The sequence below is a fragment of the Mirounga leonina genome, unplaced genomic scaffold (genome assembly GCF_011800145.1).
Source record: "Mirounga leonina isolate KUSES-001 unplaced genomic scaffold, KU_Mleo_1.0 Mir_92, whole genome shotgun sequence".
NCBI classification, from domain to species: Eukaryota; Metazoa; Chordata; class Mammalia; order Carnivora; family Phocidae; genus Mirounga; species Mirounga leonina.
In genome coordinates, this window is record NW_023270852.1 from 13222530 (window position 1) to 13246206 (window position 23677).

The 23677-nt window shown below is 37.6% G+C and overlaps 1 protein-coding gene across 3 annotated transcripts in view; it reads right to left on the minus strand.

Moving 5' to 3' along the window:
* Nucleotides 1-23677, minus strand: part of FCHSD2 (FCH and double SH3 domains 2) — a 304207-nt gene that overhangs the window by 14148 nt on the left and 266382 nt on the right. For all 3 annotated transcript variants that reach the window (XM_034995346.1, XM_034995345.1, XM_034995343.1), the window contains 2 exons: nt 20515-20619; nt 8647-8808 (listed from right to left, as the gene is read on the minus strand). In XM_034995346.1, the coding sequence (XP_034851237.1) occupies nt 8647-8808; nt 20515-20619 (267 nt within the window). The remainder of the gene's footprint in view (nt 1-8646; nt 8809-20514; nt 20620-23677) is intronic.

Sequence of the window (23677 nt, forward strand, 5' to 3'; positions counted from 1 at the left end):
AGAGGGAACACAAGCAGGGGGAGTGGGAGAGGGAGAAGCAGGCTTCCTGCGGAGCAGGGAGCCCGACGCGGGGCTCGATCCCAGGACCCCGGGATCATGACCTGAGCTGAAGGCAGACGCTTAACGACTGAGCCACCCAGGCGCCCCTAAAAATCTCTTAATATGCAGGTGACATGATTATCTACATAAAGGACATACACAAAAGCTATTATAACTAATAAATGAGTTTAGCAGGTTTTCAGGATATAAGATCAATATGCAAAAATCAATCATATTTCTATGTGTTAGCAATGAACAATTGGCAATTAAAATAAAAAACCATTTACAATAGCACCAAAAACTATAAAATAGTTATGTCTGAAAAAAGATGTGCAAGACCTATATACTACTAAAAGCTACAAAATATTGCTGAGCAAAATTAAAGACCTAAATAAGTGGAGAGGTATTATGTTAATGGATTGGAAGACTCAACATTGTTAAAATATCAACTGTCTTCAAACTGATCTAAAGATTCATCACAATCCTATTTAAAAAAATCTGGGTAGGTTTTCTATCTGGTAGGTAGAAAATTGATTTTAAATTAATATGGAAATGCAAAGGACACAGATTATCCAAAACAACCTTGAGAAATGGGGCGCCTGGGTGGCTCAGTGGGTTGAGCGACTGCCTTCAGCTCAGGTCATGATCCTGGAGTCCCGGGATCGAGTCCCACATCGGGCTCCCTGCTTAGCAGGGAGTCTGCTTCTCCCTCTGACCCTCCCCTGTCTTGTGCTCTCTCTCTCTCATTCTCTCTCTCAAATAAATAAATAAAATCTTTAAAAAACCCAAAGACAACCTTGAGAAAGAAGAAGAAAATTAGAGGTTAACTAGACTGGATTTAAAAGTAAAAAAAAGAGAGCGAGAAGTTGAAGGATTTACACTACCTAACTGAAAGGTTAATCATGAAGTTACATTAATCAAAACAGTATAGTATTGGCATCAAGCTAGATAAACAGATCAGTGAGGAAGAAGTCCTAAAATAAACCCACACATACATGGTTAATTGATTTTTGACAAAAATGTGAAGGTAATTCAGTGGAGAAAGGGCAGTCTTTTCAACAACAGAAAGGAACGTTTACTCATTCTTCTTACCATATACAAAGATTAATTCACACTGGACGACAGATTTAAATGTATAACCTGAAACTATAAAATTTCTAGAAGAAAATATAGGAAAAAATCTTTATGATCTTGGGTTTGGCAAAGATTTGTCAAAGAAATCACAGCTTTTTGTCAAAGCTACCATACCATACCACACCACACCATAGCACGGTCCATAAAAGAAAAAAAAATAGTTAAGTTGGACTTCATCAAAATTAAAAATGTCTGCTCTTTGAAAGATACTTTGGTTTTTTTTTCATTTTTTATTTTTTATTAACATATAATGTATTATTTGTTTCAGAGGTACAGGTCTGTGATTCATCAGTCTTACACAATTCACAGCGCTCACCATAGCATACACCCTCCCCAATGTCCATCACCAGCCACCCCATCCCTCCCATCCCCCACCACTCCAGCAACCCTCAGTTTCCTGAGATTCAAAGTCTCTTATGGTTTGTCTCCCTCTCTGGTTTCATCTTGTTTCATTTTCCCCTCCCTTCCCCTATGATCCTCTGTCTTGTTTCTCAAATTCCTCATATCAGGAGATCATATGCTAATTGTCTTTCTCTGATTGAATTATTTCGCTTAGCATAATACCCTCTAGTTCCATCCATGTCGCTGCAAATGGCAAGATTTCATTTTTTTGATGGCTGCATAATATTCCATTGTATATATATACCACATCTTCTTTATCCATTCATCTGTTGATGGACATCTTGGCTCCTTCCATAGTTTGGCTATTGTGGACATTGCTGCTATAAACATTGGGGTGCACGTGCCCCTTCAGATTCCTACATTTGTATCTTTGGGGTAAATATCCATCAGTGCAATTGCTGGGTCGTAAGGTAGCTCTCTTTTCAACTTTTTGTGGAACCTCCATACTGTTTTCTGGAGTGGCTGCACCAGCTTGCCTTCTTGAAAGATATTGTTAAAATGAAAAGACAAGCCATAATCATGTATCTGATAAAGGGTTTGTACACAGAATATAAAAAATGCTCAAAACTTAAAAGAAAACAAACAACCCAATAAAATATGGGCAAAAGATCTGAACAGACACTTCACCAAAGAAGATATACAGATGGCAAGTAAGCATATGAGAAGATGCTCAATATTATCAATGAAATGCAAATTAAAATTACAATGATACACTACTGTACACTCAACAGAATGTTAAAATTAAAAAGACTGACCATACTAAGTGTGGGCGAGAACACCTGTACCCTACTGATGGGAATGTAAAATGGTACAGCCACTTTGGAAAACAGTTTGGCAGTTTCTTAAAATATCAAACATATACCTACTGTCTAGTCCAATCAAAATATAAGTTCATAGCAATTTTACTTGTAATAGTCCCCCCAAAACCTAATTGCCCATCATTGGGTGAACTGATAAACTATGGTATACTCAAACAATGGAATACTACTTAGCAATAAAAGAATGCAATGAACTACTGATACATGCAACAAGATGTATGATCTTCAAAATAATCATGCTGAGTGAAAGCAGACAAAAAAAGGGGGGGTACATATTGTATGATTCTGTTTATACAAAATTCTAGGAAATGCAAACTAATCAATAATGAGAGCAGATCAGTGGTTGAGTGAAGGGCTGGAAGGAGCATGAGGAAACAGGGTGGTGGATATGTTCATTATCTTAATTGTGGCAAGGTTTTCACTGGTGTATACATAAGTCAAAATATATCAATTGTACACTTTAAATATGTGCAGCCTATTATATATCAATTGTACCTGAGGAAAGCTATGAAAAAATAGCAATAAAGCTTGGGAATTTTATTATTTTTATTTTTTTAAAGATCTTATTTGTGAGAGAGAGAGAGCACAAGCAAGGGGGGGGGGGGCGGCAGGCAGAGGGAGAAGCAGGCTCTCTGATGAGCAGGGAGCCCGATGTGGGACTCGATCCCAGGGCCCTGGAATCATGACCTGAGTCAAAGGCAGATGCTTAACCAACTGAGCCACCCAGAGGTCCCAAAGCTTGGGAATTTTAATGACAACGGGCCACAGAGTACTTGAAGATGCTACAAGACCATTAATTACATTGAAAATAGGACATTCAATGATGATTCAACAGAAGCTAAGAAAAAAGAAAAGAAAACAAGGAATGTACAGCAATTACACTGCATCATGGAAGGGTTAAAGGAATAAAGGGCCATCCACAGAGTAAGGAAGTATGGTAAAAAGCAAGGCTTTAGAGGCAGATGTATCTGGGTTCAAATCCTAGCTCTCTCCCCACTAGCTGTGTGCCATTGGGCAAGATATCTGATTCTTTTACGTCTATCTCCTCATCTACAATACAGTCAGAATCACTGCGATCGTTATTTTTTTTTTAAGATTTTATTTGTCAGAGAGAGAGAGGCAGGCAGAGGGAGAAGCAGGCTCCCCACTGAGCAGGGAGCCCGATTCAGGACTCCATCCCAGACTCTAGGATCATGACCTGAGCCAAAGGCAGACTTAACTGACTGAGCCACCCAAGTGTCCCTTGTGATCATTAATTGACATAATGTACGAATGTGCCTGAGCTAGTACCTGGCACAGAATAGATGCTTTATCTATGAACTCCCTCCTTTTAGTAGTATTTTAAGCTTAGTTGGTAGAATTAAACTACTTATCTTGAAGTTTGGATTAATATTTTTGAACATGTACTATGTATAAGGATTTATGTCAGGCACTTTACTTGTTATTACGGCTATGCAGAAAATCAAAGAACTTCTCTTAGAAGTGAAATTCTCCACATCTTTTCAATGACCATCTTTTGGTCTCAGCTGTCAGTGAGACTGGTTCTCTCCATCTGTGGATACAAACTCAGCAGACATTATACTCAGTTTGATAACTCCCAGCACCTAGCAAAGGGTCTCATGAGCAGTGCAGGTTCAATATATGCCTGCTGAATTGAATTAAATTAATCTTACTGAAAATATGAAATGTCAACTTCACTAATAGTGTGGGCTATTTGGGTATAGAGTTTAATTCAATAAAAAGACTACTGCCCATTTGGAAAAACTATAAATATAGAAGTGCCTGAAGATTTTTGCAGGTGTATTCTATTATTTTCTACAGTTTACATTTATTTTATTACAAAAATCCACTGTTTCCTTTCTTTGGGATTAGTGCAAGCCCAAAACAGATTTTCATATTTCAAAAACAAAGCCCATTATAATGTGAGGACTATTAGGCATTAATGAGGCAGGTGGAAACTAAACCACTATCCTGATGGTTAAAAATATTTAATTTCCTTGCCTTTCAAACACATTATTCACCATGGTCTTCACAATGAGGGAAGTCAATTTATTTCTATGCAACTCTGCAAAATGCTCACACTCTTAGGGAGGCTGCACAACAAAGTGGATGTCAGGATGTCTGTGTGTAATAGTTGGGGAAATGGCTGGAGACAAGAAGTCATGTAAACACTGTCAGCTATAGTTTGAGAACGTAGGGGAAAATAATTCAAAGAACAGAAACCAATCTTAAACAAAGAACTATAAATCTCTGACCTAATTATTTTTTATTTTTAAGTTATCTCTATATCCACTGTGAGGCTCAAATTTACAACCCTGAGATCAAGAGTTGCACGCTCCACTGACTGAGCCAGCCAGGCACCCCTGACTTACTAATTCTACTTCTAAGAATCTATATTACAGAAAAAATCCCCTGTATGGAAAAAAGAAATATGTACACAAATATTTTTAGAGTATTATTTATTTAGAATATCTTTAAAGCAATCCAAATATTGAACCTATAAAAGAATAGTTAAGTAAATTATTGTATGCTTTCTTGATTGAATACTATGCAGACATTAAAAGGAAGATTATGGAGATCATCCAGCAAAATGGAATGTTAGATGGAAAAATATACAAAATTAACATTATTAAGATAAATATATTTTAAAAAAAGAATACTAGGGTGCCTGGGTGGCTCAGCTGGTTAAGCATCTGCCTTCGGCTCAGGTCATGATCCTGGGGTCCTGGGATCGGCCCTTTTTGGGCTCCCTACTCAGTGGGGAACCTGCTTCTCCTTCTCCCTCAGCTCCCCCCCACACCCTGCTCGCTCTCTGTCTCTCAAATAAATGAAAAATAAAATCTTAAACAAAAAAAAAGAATAATAGAAAGAGGATGGAATTACATCAAGTTGCTAACAGTGGCGTTAATAAGAATGGAGCTTTTGGTCATTTTCTTCTCTACTGAACTTTCTAATCTTTTTTGTAATGCAGTTATAAAACTTTTTCTATTCTAAAATCAATACAATTTCAAAATTAGGTTGTAAACTGGGTATGGGCTTTTGAGTAAGAGAAGAAAGGAAAATAAGAGAAGGGAGGAATGATGGACAGAAAGGCTGACTGGGCGACTGGTACCAATCTAACTACAGGCGGTTATGTATAAGCTCTAGTTAACCATCAACTGAATAACTGTATTAGCAGACTGCTCTCCTTTTAGAAAGTGTTGCTATATTCTGTGATTCTTTTTCTCTTTTTCTTCCGAATCCTATATTCTATACCAGAGCATAATACAGAAGGCAAAGAGTTAATATCCAACTAAGTTTAGTTTCTTCCTTATTCTATAAGGTAAATAGACTATGTTTTTAGCACATTTATCTTCTAATAAGGCCCTTTACACTGTTAATGTCCAACACTAGAATTAACCATGTTTTCCAGATGGAAGGGAACTCTAAACTTGATGACTAATGCTTTCGTTGGCACCTACAATGGAATAATTTGGTCCCCAGATGCGTATTTCTGCTGCATGCTCCTAGCTAGCTAGCTGCCAGTGTGAGGAGATACAAACTCCACTAAATCATTTCAGTGCTGTCATTTAAAAGCAGGTTAAATAAATACTGGGACTTCATTAAGCTGTTTTGTGCCTATATCTAAGCCGCTCCTCCTTATCCGTGGGGAATACGTTCCAAGACCCCCTGTGGATGTTTGAAACCATAGTACCAGACTCTATAATAGACTATGTTTTTTCCTACACATCCATACCTGTGCTACAGTTTAATGTATAAATTAGGCCCAGTAAGAGATAAATAACAACAACTAATAATAAAATATCACAATTACAACAATATACTGTAATAAACGTCACGTGAATGTGGGTCTCTCTCTCTCTCAAAATATCTTATTGTACTATATTCACCCTTCTTGTGATGATGTAAGATGATAAAATGCCTACGTGATGAGATGAAGTGAGGAGAATGATGTAGGCACTGCAGCATTAAGCTACTACTGACCTTCTGACACTAAGTCAGAAGGAGGATCATCTGCTTCCAGATAGCTGCTTCCATGGTTGACCACAGTAACTGAAACCAGGAAAAGTGACACCATGAATAAGAGGGGCACTAGTGTATTGTTAGTAGAGCTTTCACAAAATACATCCTTCAGCTGAACGCAGGATGACACAGGCTCCGTAATACTGACTCGAGGGAAGGAAAGAGTGGGAAGGGGTTGTGAAATGCTCCCTTCACAGAGGATATGATGTTCCTAGATGAGCTGACATCTTTGGACAGTTCTCAACACGTACTATCAGAATGCACTACTCATTGACATACTGTACTAGGCATATCTCCTTCGTTTCCTTTCTTCACACGCAGAAGCCCTTCTTTATCTCCTGTTGAAATTCTTCAAGGACTATTCAACTATCATTTCCTTCATGGGGCAAACATCTTTCCTATTTTTCTATTTGGTATTGAGTTTTTTTGAGAGCATTTCACAAAATCATAAAATTTTGGAATTGGAGGGGATCTTAGAATCATTTAACTTAACTTTCTCTCTGAAACCCAGAGAGAAGTGACTTTTTTTCCCAAGGTGTTGATGAGTTAGGAGGAAGCAATTTCAGGTTTGGCACAGAGCAGCCCAGTCATACGCTGCCATGTATCACTAAGATCTATAAAGGTCTGTCTGCTCTACCAGCTATGCTCTTCAAGGAGAGAGATCAAGTCCTGTTCATTTCCAGTATGCACAGGACGTAGGCACATACTGAGGGGAAAATGCCTGCCCAGTTGATTTAGTTAGAACAGGTACTAATCCAAGGGAAATCATGTGTCTGATTGATTGCCAACAGTGCCACTGAAGAAGCTGAAAGTAAGTTTGTGCCTCGAATCTCCTGTCATCCTAAATTCTGTACAACAAAATAACCTCAAGTAGATGGGAATTGTGACATTCAAAAGATGCATTAGAAAGAGATATTCCATGATATGGAGCAACTCTGTTGTACTGAAAATGGGGCAAGCTCTTCTAATCCCAAAGTCAAGTGGGTGATGTGTGCCTACTTTCCCTAGCTGGATTACCATTAATAGTGAAATAAAAATAAACTTTCAATAGACTGCTTTTCCTTAAAATGCACACCCACACACAATCTTTTTTAAATGTGCAAGTGTATTCCCATTAGAAAATGAGAATGCTATGTGAAAAAATTGAAAAACTTTCAGGAATGTTCTTAAACTTTAGCCAATTTCTCTAGCAAGGACGCCTTTTATCTGAAGGACACAACCACCGAAGAGGCACTATGGATACAGTAGGAAGTTGAGAGATTAAAGTTTTAGCTTTTAGTTTGCCACTATTCCATCTGTTCGTCCATCCATTCTTTCACTTCGTCCTTCAACAGATATTTATTGAGTACCTACTATGTGCCAGGCACTTGGCTGTGCTGAGCAGTGAATCAGGCAGACATGGAAATTACATTCCAGAGAGGAAGACAGACAAAGAAAACAAAGAAGACAAGTACAGACTGTAATAAATGCCATGAGGAAATAAAGAGGATGAGAGAGCGAGTAATGGATGGGGAGGCAGTAGCAGGAACTACTTTGTCTGACCACCTAGAAATCATATATCCACTTAGGTAATAACAGGCAAACCACTGAACTTTTCTGGCATTCAGATCTCCAACATGAAAAACTGAGATGGAACTGGATGACATCAGAGTGGGAAGAGCCCTGGACTTGGAGAAAGAAAACACTGGCTTGAGCTCTGGCCTCGTTTGTCACACCATCCCTGCCCTATGTCTCTGATGAAACATACAGCAAGCAGAGCGCAAAGCCCTTGTGGATCAATCAGGTTAAATAAGCCACAGACTAAAAGTGCTCCTTTCCCTTCTTTGAGACTGTTTATGACTCTTTGCATGTTTGTTTTCATTTGTACTACAGAAGACCTCTGAGCACTTCAGAAACACTAGATTAAAATTATTATTCTGCTACTTCCGGACAAGAAGCATATCTACTTCATGAATGGGATAAGGAGTTTGGTAAAGTGGCATGAATAAACCAACAAGTGATAATATGTTCTTCACTGCACATTAAAAAAAAAAAAAAAAGCATGACATTTTTCCTTTGCTGCACCAAGTTTAACTCAATTAGTGACAGGCTAAAGAAAAGAAACCAAACTGCTAGCAAAACCATTATTTTTTCTTTTAAATTTTGGCTATTTTCAGGTTTGGCTACACAGTCAGAGAATGGCATCCTTCAATGAAAGTCTGCCCATCACAGCCAAGAAGAGAAACCCTACCGAGTGTAAAGTGCCATTATTGGTCACTGCAGGAAGGCGAGCCCATCGTTCATTTTCCAGTTCTTCCATTACTTGATTCATTGCACTCTTCAGCCACGTGTCCACAGAAACACCGATCTGCTTTAGCAGGTCCAGCCGGGCTTCAGCTTTCAACTTAATTATCTAAGAAAACCAAGAAAATGGTCAGAAATCGTGGATTACTTCATCAAAAACTAATGATGTATTGTATGGTGACTAACATAACATAATAAAAAAATAAAATAAAAACAAATAAAAAAATTAAAAAAATAAATCTTAATTTGAGCCTAAATTAAAAAAAGAAAAAGAAATCAAGGCATTTTTTCCTCAAATCAATGTGTTTTTTAAAGTTATTTCTGATTTATTAATTAGAATAATCTTGATTATTCTTATTCACTGGCAATGCTACCTTGGCATAGATGTTAATTTTTCACTTGGAGAGAGGGGAAGAAACCCAGGAACAGAAATGAAGGCAAATGGCACACTTGCATTTTGACAAGATACATCAAACAGAACTTACGAATGGGAAGATACACCATAAAGTCTGCATTCTTCTCCTTTTAATAAGGCTATGCCTCAGAACATCCTAAAATCTAGCATGTTCCAGAGCCTTCTAACCCATCTCCCGGACTTACAAGTTCGCAAATGATCTCATCATGTCACTCCCCTGGTTAAAAACTTCCATGACTCCTGACTGAACAACATGGTAAAGATCTGAATTAAATTATGAGGTAGCTGTCAGGAATAGTTAAGAGACAGAAAATAAAAAGTTCCTAGTCTCCAAATTCCAGAAACGGAAAGACTGCTTGTTCTGCGACTCGTGTTCCAAGGCATGAGCAGGTAAGCACAGAAGCAGTCTACACCTGTCCCGATCCAGCAGTGGAGCCTCTGCAAGGCAGCCGGGCAGTGACAGCCTCACTCCAGCCATCACCACCGGTCAGGCTCCCGCCCCTGCTTCCCACAGTCCACCCATCTCTAGATAGCACAGCTGCACCCGTAAGACGTCTGCAGTTTTGAAAATCTGCCAGTCCCTGAAATCCACACTTTCCAAAACCCAATCTATTAGTTTTGTTTGGTCAGAGAGACTGTATTTATAAGTATGATTCTCTTTTGCTCAGCAAGTAGTAAATTCAGCTTCCTTGTTCCACATAATAGAGAGGTGGTCTCTTCCTTCAACATCTGAAGGTTCCACTAAGAAGATTTTGATTATTTGATCAATTTCAACCCTCACTTAATGGCCTTCTGTGGGACTTTACAAGTGTGCTCACTGAATCCTGCTGGAACGCAATTCTGACCACTCTCTGGATTCTCAGCTGCGGGAGTTGGTGTCAAAACTGATCTGAGCTATGCGGGCACCTGGTTGGCTCTGTTGGTAGAGCATGTGACTCTTAATCTCAGGATTGTGGGTTCAAGCCTATGTTGGGTGTGGAGCTTAGAAAAAAATGACCTAAGCTCCGACTCGTTTCACTTGAGCTCTCATTACTAAATTTATTTTGCATTCCTAAGATTTTTAAGCATACAGATTTTTAAAAAATGAGATAAAACTGGCGCGCCTGGGTGGCTTAATTGGTTAAGCGTCTGACTTTGGATTTCGGTTTAGGTCATGATCTCAGGGTTGTGAGACTGAGCCCCACACTGGGTTCCGCATGCAGCGGCGGGGGGGGGGGGTCTGCTTGAAATTTTCTCCCTCTCCCCTGCTCGCCTGCTCTCTCTCTCAAATAAATATTCTTTTTTTTTTTTTTTTAAAGATTTTATTTATTTGAGAGAGAGAGAGAATGAAAGACAGAGAGCATGAGAGGGAGGAGGGTCAGAGGGAGAAGCAGACTCCCCGCTGAGCAGGGAGTCCGATGCGGGACTTGATCCCAGGACTCCAGGATCATGACTTGAGCTGAAGGCAGTCGCTTAACCAACTGAGCCACCCAGGCGCCCCTCAAATAAATATTCTAAAAAATGAGATAAAATTCACATTACATAACATTACATAAACTTTGCCATCTTAATCATTTTAAAGTGTACAATTCAGTGGTTTTGGCTATCATACAGATCTTAGAGTTTTTAGCTTGGAGGTACACCATTTGGTAAACAGCCTTGCAAAAATCCGTTTATTCTTCTAGTAACTGTTTTGGTAATAGCTTTACTGAGATACAGCTTACATACACCATAAAATTCACCCATTTAAAGTGTACAGTTCAATGATACAGTATATTCACAGATATGTGCCACCATCACCACAATCAACTTTAGAACATTTTAAGTACCTCCAAAAGAAACCTCATATTCTTTAACCATTGCACCCTTACCCTTTATTCCAATTACTATTCTACTTTCTCTCTATATTAGATTGGCCTATTCTGAACATTTAATATAAACAGAACCATATAATATGTAGCCTTTTGTGTCTGGCTTCTTTCACTTAGCATAATGTTTTCAAGGTTCATCCATGGTGTAACATGTATCACTACTTCCTGTTTATGACCAAATAACATCCTATTGTATGGATATACCACACTTTATCCATTTGTCAGCTGACAGACCTTTGAGTTATTTCAATTTTTTGCCTAATATGAATAATGTTCCTTTAAGGATTAGTGTACAGGTTCTTGTGTAAACATGCTTTCATTTCTCTTGGGTATATACTTAGTACTGAAATTGCTTGGTCATAAAATAATGCTATGTTTAACCATTTGGGAAAATGCCAGACTCTTTTCCAAAGTAGCTGCCTCATTTGACAAACCCACCAGCAGGGTAAGAGGGTTAACATTTCTCCACATCCTGAAAAATACTTGTTAAGTCTGCCTTTTTGATTCTAGCCATCCTAGTGGGTGTGAAGTAGTACCTCATTGTAGTATTGGTTTGTATTTCCTTAATGACTAAAGATGTGAAGCATCTTTTCATGTACTTACGGTCATCTGTGTATCTTCTCAGAGAAATGTCTGTCTATTCAGATCCTTTGCTCATTTTTAAAATGGGTTGTCTTTGTATTGTTCTTTTTATTTTGTCTTTGTCTTTATCGTAAGAGTTTTTCTGTATTCTAGATAAAAGTCTCTCACCAGGTACATGATTTGCAGATATGTTTTCCCATCCTGTGGGTTGTCTTTCACTTTCTTGATAGTATCTTTTGAAGCAAGAAAGTTTTTAATTTTGATAAAATCCAATTTATCTATTTTTTTCTTTTGTTGCTTGGGCTTTTGGTTTCATACCTAAGAAATTAATCTAACGTCACAAAGACTTACTCCTATGGTTTCTTGTGAGTGCTTTATAGCTTTTGCTGTTACATTTAGGTGTTTGATCATTTTAAGTTAATTTTTGTATATGGTATGAGGTAGGGGCCCAACTTCATCCTTTTGCATGTAATTATCCAATTGTCTCTGCACCATTCTAGTATGCATTTTGAACTAATAGAGGCAATAAAATGTTTTAGAAAAGAAGGGTGAATGAACAAACTCTTTCTTGGAAATCATAAACGTAAATCATTAACTGCAGAAGCAGAGAAACAAAAAAAAAGGAGAAAGAGTGAGATCAAGGGAGAGAGGGAGTGAGAGAAATATCAATATATTCTATTTTTTCAGTACCAAGTAATTTCATTTTTATAAGATGTATTTTTGTCAGTATTTTACCAAACAACTGATGAACATGGCATTTGCAAACTTAGATTTTTAGATTGCAGCTCCAGAATAATCATAGCTATCTTTCCTTCAGAATTCCAACTGTTTATATTTTATCAACTATTTAAAAGAAGAATTTTCCAGGGTTTTCAAATGAATTGTGATGATTTGCTGGTTGATTAAAATTTGCAAAGCAAAGGTTTCTGTAACTTGATTGCATCCCAGATACTACTTGACCAAATCATTTTAGAATTTGTAAAGAGCTTTTTAAAATGTTTTGAAAGCCAGATCTTTTAGAATACATAATCTTGGTGTATTAACAACAATTAACTGATCTTAATATAAAATTTAACATAAGCATATCCAAATACCAAGCCACAGCTGAGCTTATAAAACTTTTTGACAGTTATAACGTCTGTAAATCCAATCTGGGCTTAGTTAATTTACCTTCGAAATACCATTTCTTTAAGGATAAGAACTGTGTCTGTTGCAACCCTACTGTTCAGGACAGTGCCTGGCATACACAGGAATGAATAAAGGCAGATGATAGTATCTGCCACTCTAAATTACCTTTGGTATCTTAAAAAAACCATTCCGAACAACTTTTATCATATGTACTAGGAACTATATGACTATACTATTTCATTTAATCCACACAACAATTCTGGGGATGGATATCATAAACTCCATCTTATAGATGAGTAAAATGATTTAACAAGGTCCTATCAATTTTGGTAAATTGTTATTGCCAATGATTCATGCCTCCTGCTATCCATGTAGTCCCCTCCCACACTGATTCTGGGCCTATCCATGTGATCTGCTTTGACGGACCATAGGCAAATTTGATGCCAGCACAGATTTGATTAAGTACAATTAGGCCTGATTTCTGGGAATATGTCTCCACCATGTAAGGAAGCCTAGTTTAGCGTATCTGAGGATGAAAGACCATTTGGAAAAAAGCCCCAGACCTCTAACAGACCCTCTGGATGAATGTAGTTCCTTGAGTAATCTCAGGAAAAACCTGCAAAAGAAATGCACAGTCAACACCCAGAATGGTGAGAGATAATAAACTGTTTTTGCCATAAAGTTGGGTGTGTGTGTTTTAAGGCAGCCACAGATTATTGTGTTTAAATAATTTAATTTCCAAATATCTGGGGATTTTACAGCTGTTATTGATTTTTAATTTAATTCTGATGGGTCAGAGAACATACTCTGAGTGACAGCAATAACTGACACCGGTTTACGGTCTAGTATATGGTCTTGCTGAACATTCTGTGTGTACTTTAAGAGAACAAGTACTCTACTCTTATGGGGTGGAGTGTTCTATAGATGCCAATTAGGTAATGCTCGTTGACAGTGCTGTTCAAGTCTTCTGTATCCTTGCTGACTTTCTAGCCCCTTGTTCTAATTACTGAAAGGAATGCTGAAATCTCTGACTACCATTGTAGACTTGCTATTTCTTCTTTTAGTTCTGTCAGGTTTTGCTTCATATATTAGTAGCTCTATTATTAGCTACATACACATCCAGAATTGTGTCTTCCTGATGGAGATGATGATGACAACCTTATTTTTAATCATTATAAATTATCCCTTTTAATATTTCTTGTCTTGTAGTCTATTTTGTCTGATATTATTATAACCACTCCAATATTTTAGTGGTTATTGTTACTCCCCATGGTGAGCAACAGCTAAAATTTTGGCTCAGTTATTTTGTCTTCCAGCTATTGTTTCCTGTCAAGCTCCTGGGAGTTTCTGCTCCACAAATGTATTCAGGTTTGACTGAGGATTTGGAGGTTATTTACATATACGCAAACTTGAGGGTTCCTGACGTCCATCCTCAAGCCAGTAAGACCAAGGCTCTATGCTTGAATTCTAGTCGTACAGCCCCTTGCAGAGAGCTATTTAATGTAAATATCACCAAGTACAGTCCCTTTCTTTTAAGGGTCTATTTCTTTCTGTTTTTACATGGCTTGGATATCTTTCAGTTCTATTAAGTAATTATTTTAAATATTTTTACCTCGGGTTAATAACTGTTATCTAAAGGACGATTGGTCTAATATGAGCTAGTTCCTTATTACCAGAAGCAGAAACCACCCTTGTGGAGATAGTCTACATTCAAAATGAACTGCAAAGAAATTAAATTTTGTTCAATAGTTTACCATTAATATTTCTACTCTAATTCTGAAACTTTAATATACTGCAGGATAAAACAAATAAAATACTACGGTAATATTATTAGGAACCAAGATTTTCAATATAAGAGAAAAAAGGTAAATATAAAATCAAAGAAGTTCAACAAAATCCTTCTAATTTTAAATTTTTTTTTTAAAGTTTTTTTATTTATTTATTTGAGAGAGAGAGAATGAGAGAGAGAGAACACATGAGAGGGGATAGGGTCAGAGGATGAAGCAGACTCCCTGCCGAGCAGAGAGCCCGATGCGGGACTTGATCCAGGGACTCCAGGATCATGACCTGAGCTGAAGGCAGTCGCTTAACCAACTGAGCCACCCAGGCGCCCTCTAATTTTAAATTTTAACTGGAAATATCAACATGAACTCATGATTTAAAAAAAATAATAAATTCCTAGCTCCAAAAACAAAGAAAGGGCCAAGGCATAAATGACACCCATTACAATAAGCACCTTCACATTCTAGACCTTGGTGTCTAAATACTATCCTCTATTAAAAGAAATCAGAGCTCCTTGGAGAAATGGCTAATTCTAAGTCTGATCAGGGAAAATACAAGGCGAGTCTATGATAGCAAGCTTGTCTGAGAAAGCAAGAAACTGTTCAAAGACTAATGGGAATAATGTCAAAAAAGCCTAAATGGACTCTCAATGGACAAATTTAGACACTATGGGGCTTAAAAGAGGCCATCTGTAATGGAAAATACATTAAATTAATACAAATCCATAGCAAATTGAGAATATATAAGGTGGGACTCCATGAGGAGAAGCAAAGGAAAAAATATCTACCACAGAGCTGTGAACTGAAAAATTCCCAGAGCTTATACAGGGCTGAAAGATATTACAGTTCTATCCAGCCAGACTGAAAAACCTTGTTGGATACTTATGGCATAACAAGAAACTATAGAAAGGAAATGCATTGGTAATAGGGCTAAATTTGCCCTACTGGAAAGGCTATTCTAAACCAACCCAAACAAAGCTTAAAAACAAACCTCCAAAGGATCAAACTGATCTGCAGATGAATTGGCAGTTGGAACAAAACTCAACAGTCTTCAAAGAAGAAAGAATCCAGACACTCAATAACCAAACACTCAAAATTTCTACTAGGTATTTGAAAAGCAGAAAAACACAAGCCATAACTAAAGGAAAAAATCAATTAAGAAAGAGAAACAGAAAACATAGATAGGATGGAACGAGCAGACAAGGACTTAAAGTCATTATTATAAATACACTTAAGGATTTTTTTTTTTTTTAAGATTTATTTATTTATTTGACAGAGAGAGAGACAGCGAGAGCAGGAACACAAGCAGGGGGAGTGGGAGAGGAAGAAGCAGGCCTCCCGCGGAGCAGGGAGCCCGATGCGGGGCTCGATCCCAGGACCCTGGGATCATGACCTGAGCTGAAGGCAGACGCTTAATGACTGAGCCACCCAGGCGCCCCTACACTTAAGGATTTAAAGGAAAACATGAAGATAAATAGGCGTGAACTGGGAATATAAAGAACCAAACAGAATTTATGGAGCTGAAACTGTAATATCTGAAATAAAAATTCACAGGATGCCCTTAATAGTAGATTACACACTACAGAAGAAAAGATCAGTGAACCTGAATACACCGTAGCTCAGATGACCTTAAGACAAAAAGTAAGGCTGGATAAAAATGTGAGGTGTAATCTTTGCATGTGATTTATAGGACAATATCAAGTAATCTAATATTCAGTGTTGCTGATGCTGAACTACCCTATGTGACAGCGAGCAGGTCAGTTGTTGCCTGGTCACAAGAGAATTTTGGGGGGATGACAGAAATATTTGATATCTTGATTGTGGTGGTGAATACTTAGGGAGATGCATTTCTCCAAGCTCACCAAACTGTTCACTTGAAATGGTTACATTTTATTGTTTGTATATTATACCTTGATAGAGCTGATTTTTAAAATTCCACGACAGCATAATGATACTTAAGTAAGAGAGAAAAATACCCAGCTGCCAATATTGGAGGTGACTAGGACTTGCTAGCTGCAAGTACAAAAAAAGAAACTTTAAAAAGAGCTGGTAGCACCATCTAATTAAGTGACTACTACTAGCATCATTAATAGAGAGGCAACTTGATAAAAACATTCTGTGATGAAAAACATAGCATCAATCTATAAAGTATTCTTGCTTAAAATACTCATTCGAATCAGGCCTCCTGCTTTAACTTCTATATTACAGAATAGGAATAAACATACAAAGTCAATATTGTAAAATGTTAATTGTTGAATTTAGCATATTGAGAAATATATATTTACTCATCTTTTAAATATGGTTGATATTTTTCATAATAAAAATGAAAGAAAGTGGTTAGACAAAAGGTCTGCTGACATGTTACATGAGTACAGTGAAAACCTGCAATAACAGGCCCAGAGGTAATGTCAATCTGGATATAACATGACTGGAAATTCTGTTTTTATAGCAGGCTCATCTTTAGCATTTCCTTACATTTTATGCAAGTGAAATTTTTAGGTTTCTCCTATCGCATGCTGGCAAGGGGTATTAATTACCATTTTTTGAGTCACTGAGGTACAAGGATGACATAATTTTGAATTCCTGATGTACAATAGAAGCTTATAGGATGATAATTTAAGAGAAAATGTTATTTATGAAAATGTGTTTATATAGATAATAATTGATTTTTTTTTGGTTTTGTTAATTCACTTTGTTAATGTACTTTGGCTTTCAAATGTACATTCAATTCAGATTAAAAAACTATAGTTAATATCTTAAAGAAAGAATCATATAGTCTATAGTTCCTTCTGCAGACCTCACACCAAATGTGAGTTACTAAAAATTTCTGGGTATCTTTGACTTCTTACATTAACTTTCTCCTCTTTTTGTCTCCTCACTGTCAAAAAAGAGAGAACTGCCCTCAACCCAAATAAAAGGAAAAATTTAAACATGCAAAGAATAATTGTGTTCTGAACAACATAAGTCATGTACAGCTTCCAAAAAGATGGTATTTAGAAATTCTTGGTCTCTTGGTAAGCTACTTTTAAAATAGGAAAGGTAAGTCAGATGAAGAATGTGTGTGTCTTTGTGACAAAGGCACGTCAAAAAATTTAAATACATAAATACCAGGTTAAGAAGACTGTTACTAAAGTTTAACTTAAGCAGCTACTGCTCTGTTTCAATTCTTGAATTTGTCAGGGGCTGCAAACAGCACCACATCTAATACAAAGATTTTGTGACAATCGTAGAGATCATAATAATATAATAATAGTTTGTTCATCACTGTATGTATAGTATATCCATCAGTATTTGGCACATGGCAGGTATTCATTAAGTATTTGTTAAACTAATCAATTAGTGAATTTGTGACACATTAACCAGCCAATACTTAATTAGTCACTATATAAACCCTATTCTTTGGAAAAGCACAGGCCATTTATATTTTTGATTTCTTATGTTTGGAAAAAGTTTATTACTGAGCACCACAAAGGTTTTTATTCTAATCAGCAACACTGAATGGAAACACTATACAGAAAAGACTGGATAAAGTAGATTAACCAACAAAGGAGAGTAACATTCATGTTGGTAGGAGTTAAAAACCAAACATGAAGGAGATAATGGAACTTTAACCAGCTTTTTTCCTTTTGATTAGGTATTTTTAGTAAAGTAAATAACTATTGAATGGAAAGAGAAAATCCAATACAAATGATATAAAGGCAAAGGAAAGAAAAAAGGAATCTGCAGAAACTACTAATGTCAATTCTTCCGAAGGTTCTTGTGGTCGGTCAACTTTACCCAAAAATGTCATTATGACAATTTGGTTAAGTACTACCCCAATACTACACTCACATATTTGCCATCTAATTTTAGCTGGGTTATTCTTTATATCTGATAGATGAAAATCAAGTGAGAGATCATTTTAAGATAGCAGTAGGACTAACTATATTTCATAGATAGTTAAAGCTGAGATAATGGATCCAGCATCATGGCTCTTAGCATATTCCATATTTTTGGTAAGAAAATTATCTTTGAGAATACAGACTTAAATACTGGTATTAGGAGAAATGAGACATTCCGTTGTGGGAATCTCACTTCATATTTTTAGCTTTAAGCTAACAAACACAGGGCTCTTTAGCACACTCATGGAAATAACATGTCATTCAGCCTAAATGCAGACTTTGTGGGACTGATACCTACTGCTGCCACTACTGGGGGGTTTGGTGGAGCGATGATACCAGACAGTGACACCATGGAGGGAGTCTGGAAACGGAAAATACAAGAGAACACACCCTTCACAAAACTTCTGAGACTTGTCCTGTTCCACCAAGGCTCTGAAACTGGCTTCACTCTCCTGCTGGATGGAGAAACAAACAGCAGGAGAAACTCTCATACACAAGCCAGTGTCTCTCAGACCAGGCAAGGGCCTGCCAACAGTACTTGGCCGATACACTAGGGTAGTGGTTTAGCCATGACTCTGAATTCAGAGTGGAAAATGGCTATTTATTGTACACACTGCCCTCTTCACTATGGAGGCCATGGATCATGTGCCAGGAACAAAAGGCAAGTTGGGCTTACTAGAGTTTCTGTACACCAGGCAGATGGCACGCGTTTCTGGTTCAGATCACTTCTGTGGGGTTGTGCCAAAAACATGCTCATACTCCCTATGGTTGCCTAAGCTGCCTCTCTTCTCACTACCCCCTCCCCCTCAACCAACCACTGAAACACTGCCTCAAAACCTCTAGAGTCCTGAGGGGATATATGAAAATCACTAGTTTAGATTAACCCTCAACCAATTGCAGGAACTCCTTGTAGAGAGTCCCTGGCAGTATCTTGTACACTTACAGTGTTATATACTATGTCCCGGGGAGCTTACTCTCTCACTGGGCAAATGACTGTTAGAGAGCATTTCCCAATGCCAGGCTCAAATCCGCCTCCTTCCTACCTTCTTCTTTTGGTTCAAGTTATGCCTCTTGACATTGCATGGCGAAAATCTTGTGCTATCCCTTTTTCTCTAATTAAATAATACTCATCTGTCAACAGCCATCTCAAATTCTACGTCTTCTGTGTTACCTGCCCTAACAACTTCTGCCACAGTGGTCTCTGTGTCCTCTGGGTTCTTTAAGTATTAAGTATACTTGTGTGGACCACGCCTCAGCATTTATGTTTTAAAGTCTTAGTTATCTTTGGCACTCTTTATGCCTTCCTAACAGGAACATATTCTCCTTGAGGTCTGCATAGTCTCAGTCTTTCTAAAATGTCTATTTTCTACATCCCTTCAACATGTTGCATTGGGTAGATAACTATATATATAGATAACTATACACAAGTGTGCACAGGTCATCCATAAACTGGTCCTAACCACAATTATTTCACTTACTTCCTACCACATTTCCTCACAAAAAACCTCCACTCTAAACAAATCCAACTGCCAAATTGTATCCTGTGTCTTCCTCCTTTGCAAATAACTTCTTTCTTTCCCTCTCAACCTCCCTGCCACTAGGTCAGGGAATATTACTCTAGGGCACATGAACTTCTGGACACTGTACACAAAAATGCGTTTTTTTTTTTGTGGGAGAGAGGGTTTCACACTTTCATACACAAAGGGTTCCATGACCCCTCACCAAAAGATTAAAATTCACTGTTGTAACGTTTTTTGCCTTGTCTGCTTAACCAAATCTCTCTTTTTTAAAAGATCAGCTTATGCCCCTGGACCAGTGAACCTTTAATTATCGGGGAGGACTTTTCAAGGCTCTGAACATATATATATCAATTTTATGCCATTAATTTGACTGATTTATTATGTACCTTATGAAAACTTTAAAATTATATCTTTATCGTGGTGTAATTCTGTTAATTTTTCTTGATTATAAACTCTTCAGATAACAGGTTCAGTGTCTTTTTGTTATGTGTACTAACCTGTATGAAGCAGGTACTCAAAAATAATACTCCGGACTCAGATGAAGATGCTGAGTCATCTTCAAATTAACCAGTGTATAGAAATTGAATTCTGAAGGTATATATCACAGCTGTGATGTTGCTGGAGCTGGGCAAAATGCCACAGTTAGCTGTCACCTCACCTCTGCTTTACGAATATTTTCTCTAGCTTCATCTATTTTCTGTTCCAACTCTGCCCGGCTTTGTTCTGACACTGCAACTCCATGACATTCCAGATCATCTAGAACCTATTGAAGAAAACAGGAAAATGATGACTGATTTTTTTTTTTTTTTTGCTTTAGTGACTATTTAGGTAATTAAATAGACTTTAGTGACGAGTGGCCACAATTCCTTTTTTAACCTTTAATTTTTTTCACTTATTTGTTAATTAAAAAAAACTCTTGATACAATTATACTCATACAGAGTTGCAAAAGTAGTATAGAAAGTCTCCCCACCCCCTTCCCCCATGGCAACAACTTATACAACTATACTACAATATAAAAACCAGGAAATTGACATTGGCACAATCTACAAACCTTATTTGGATTGCATGTTTTGATACGTATACCTTCAATTTCTAAAAATTAAATGAATATGGGGCGCCTGGGTGGTTCAGTTGGTTGAGCTTCTGTCTTGGACTCAGGTCATGATCCCAGGGTCCAGGGATGGAGCCCCGCATCAGGATCCCTGCTCAGCAGGGAGACTGCTTCTCCCTCTCCCTCTGCCACTCCCCCTGTTCCTGCTCAGTCTCTCTCTCTCAAATACATAAATAAAATCTTCTAAAAAAATTACATGAATATAAAGTACTGTTGTAAAACAACTAATAAAAAATGGCAAAAAGTCTCATATTTGCACATCCCACTATGTGCCCCGCTCACCCCAAGATCATTACTGTCCCATCAATTTACATGTGTTCTTCTGAACTATTTCTTATGTATCTGTACATACTTGCACAGTTTCATTTAAAAAATAGTAAAATGATGGGGCACCTGGGTGGCACACTCAGTTAAACAGCTGACTCTTGGTTTTGGCTCAGGTTGTGATCTGGGTTGTAAGACTGAGCCCCGCCTCAGGCTCCATGCTCAGTGTGGAGTCTGCTTGGGTTTCTCTCTTCCTCTCTCTTCTGCCCCTCCCACTGTGCTCTCTCTCTAAAATAAATGAATACATCTTTAAAATGAGATCTATCATCCCCTCATGTGTCTGAGACCTTTTTATAACTGTACAAATAGACTGACTTCATTCTCTAATCCATAGATGCAATAGTTTAGCTGTACCATTTTTTATTTACTCTTATTCTATTGCTATTTGAGTTTCAAATTTCCCAATATTATAAATAGTACTGTACAAACAACCTAGTTAATGACTCTTTGAACACATACAGGAATATTTAAGATAAAAATACAGAAGTGGAAATTGTACGTTTTAATTAAAAGAGACATTGCCATGGGCACCTGGGTGGCATAGTTGGTTAAGCATCTGACTCTTGGTTTCGACTCAGGTCATGATCTCAGGGTCGTGGGATGGAGCCCTGGGCTGGGCTCCCAGCTCAGCATGGAATCTGCTTGAGACTCTTTCTCCCTCTCCCTCAGCCCCTCCCCACTCTGCCCACGTTCTCTCGTTCTCTAAAATAAATAAATAAATCTTTTTAAAAAATAAAAAAAAATAGACATGGCCAAATTGCCTTCCAAAAGTTGTACATCGTCTTCTACTAGTAGTGTGTGACAGCATATATTTCTCTCACCAACATTAGATATTGTCAATCTTTAGCCTCTATTCATTTTTCTAGTTTTTGTCCTTTTATTATTTATTACTTTAACATACTTTTCTTGGTATTAGTCCTTTTTCTGTTATTTATGTTATAAATGTTTCCTCTCATTCTATTCCCTTACTCTTAACTTTTAAGTTCTTTTGTTTTATAGGCTGTATATAGTCTTCTATCTATTCACCTTACTGAACCATTGTTATGTCTATTTGAGTGTTGGGTCACATATTCTGGGGGGGGGACACAATCATATCATCTATAAATAATAACAGGTGTACCTTTTCCTAATATTTGAACACTTTATTTTTCTTTCATTAATGCAGTAAATCTTATGACACTGAAAAGTAGTGGTGATGCTCGGTACTGTTTTCTTATTTTACCATTTTAGTAGGCAGAATGACCTCCAAAGATGAAAAATTCTATTACTATTTTTACAGTTACCAAAAAATCATATGATAAAATTCATTATCTCTTAGTGATTAAAAAATAAACTGAAAGTCACAGCCAGCAAGATAAAGAATTTTTCATCCTAACAAGGATAGCTTCCTAAAACAGCAAACATTATGTTTTTTTTGTTTTTTTGTTTTTTAAAGATTTTATTTATTTATTTGAGAGAGAGAGAGAATGAGAGAGAGCACATGAGAGGGGGGAGGGTCAGAGGGAGAAGCAGACTCCCTGCCGAGCAGGGAGCCCGATGTGGGACTTGATCCAGGGACTCCAGGATCATGACCTGAGCCAAAGGCAGTCGCTTAACCAACTGAGCCACCCAGGCGCCCCAGCAAACATTATGTTTGATGGTTGTGTTTTCTATATCTGCCATAACAAATTACCACGAACTTAGTAGCTTAAAACAATACAAATTTTTTAATCTCACAGTTCTATAGGTCACACATCTGGATGGGCTTAGCTGATTTTACTGCTCACGCTCTAACAAGGCCAAAATCAAGTTGTTTTAGCTAGCTAGCTAGGCTGGCCTCTGGGGTAGAACCCACTTCTAAGCTCATTCAGGTTGTCATAATCTAGTTCCTAATAACTGTAGGACTGAGGTCCACACCCTAATCCTGGAACTGTTTATATGTAAAATATAATTTACAGATATATTAGAGTTATGGAACTTAAGATAGGGAGATTATCCTGGATTACTGAAGCAGCTCAATCTAATCATTATGACCTCCTATAAGCAGAGAACGTCCTCTGGCTGGAATCAGATGAGAGACAGGCCAAATGGAAGTCAGGGAGATTCCAAGCACAGAAAGGATTCAGCGCATCATTGCTGGCTCCGAGATTAGAAGCCCATGTGCAAGGATCAGAGAGAGTAGCCTCTAGGAGCTAAGGGTACCCCCGGCTGACAGGAAAGAAGCAGGGACCTAGGTTCTACAGTTATTAGGAACTAGATTCTGACAACAACCTGAATGAGCTTGGAAGTGGGTTCTATCTCAGAGGCCAGCCTAGCTAGCTAGCTAAAACAGCTTGATTTTGGCCTTGTTAGAGTGTGAGCAGTAAAATACAGCTAAGCCCATCCAGATGTCTGACCTATAGAACT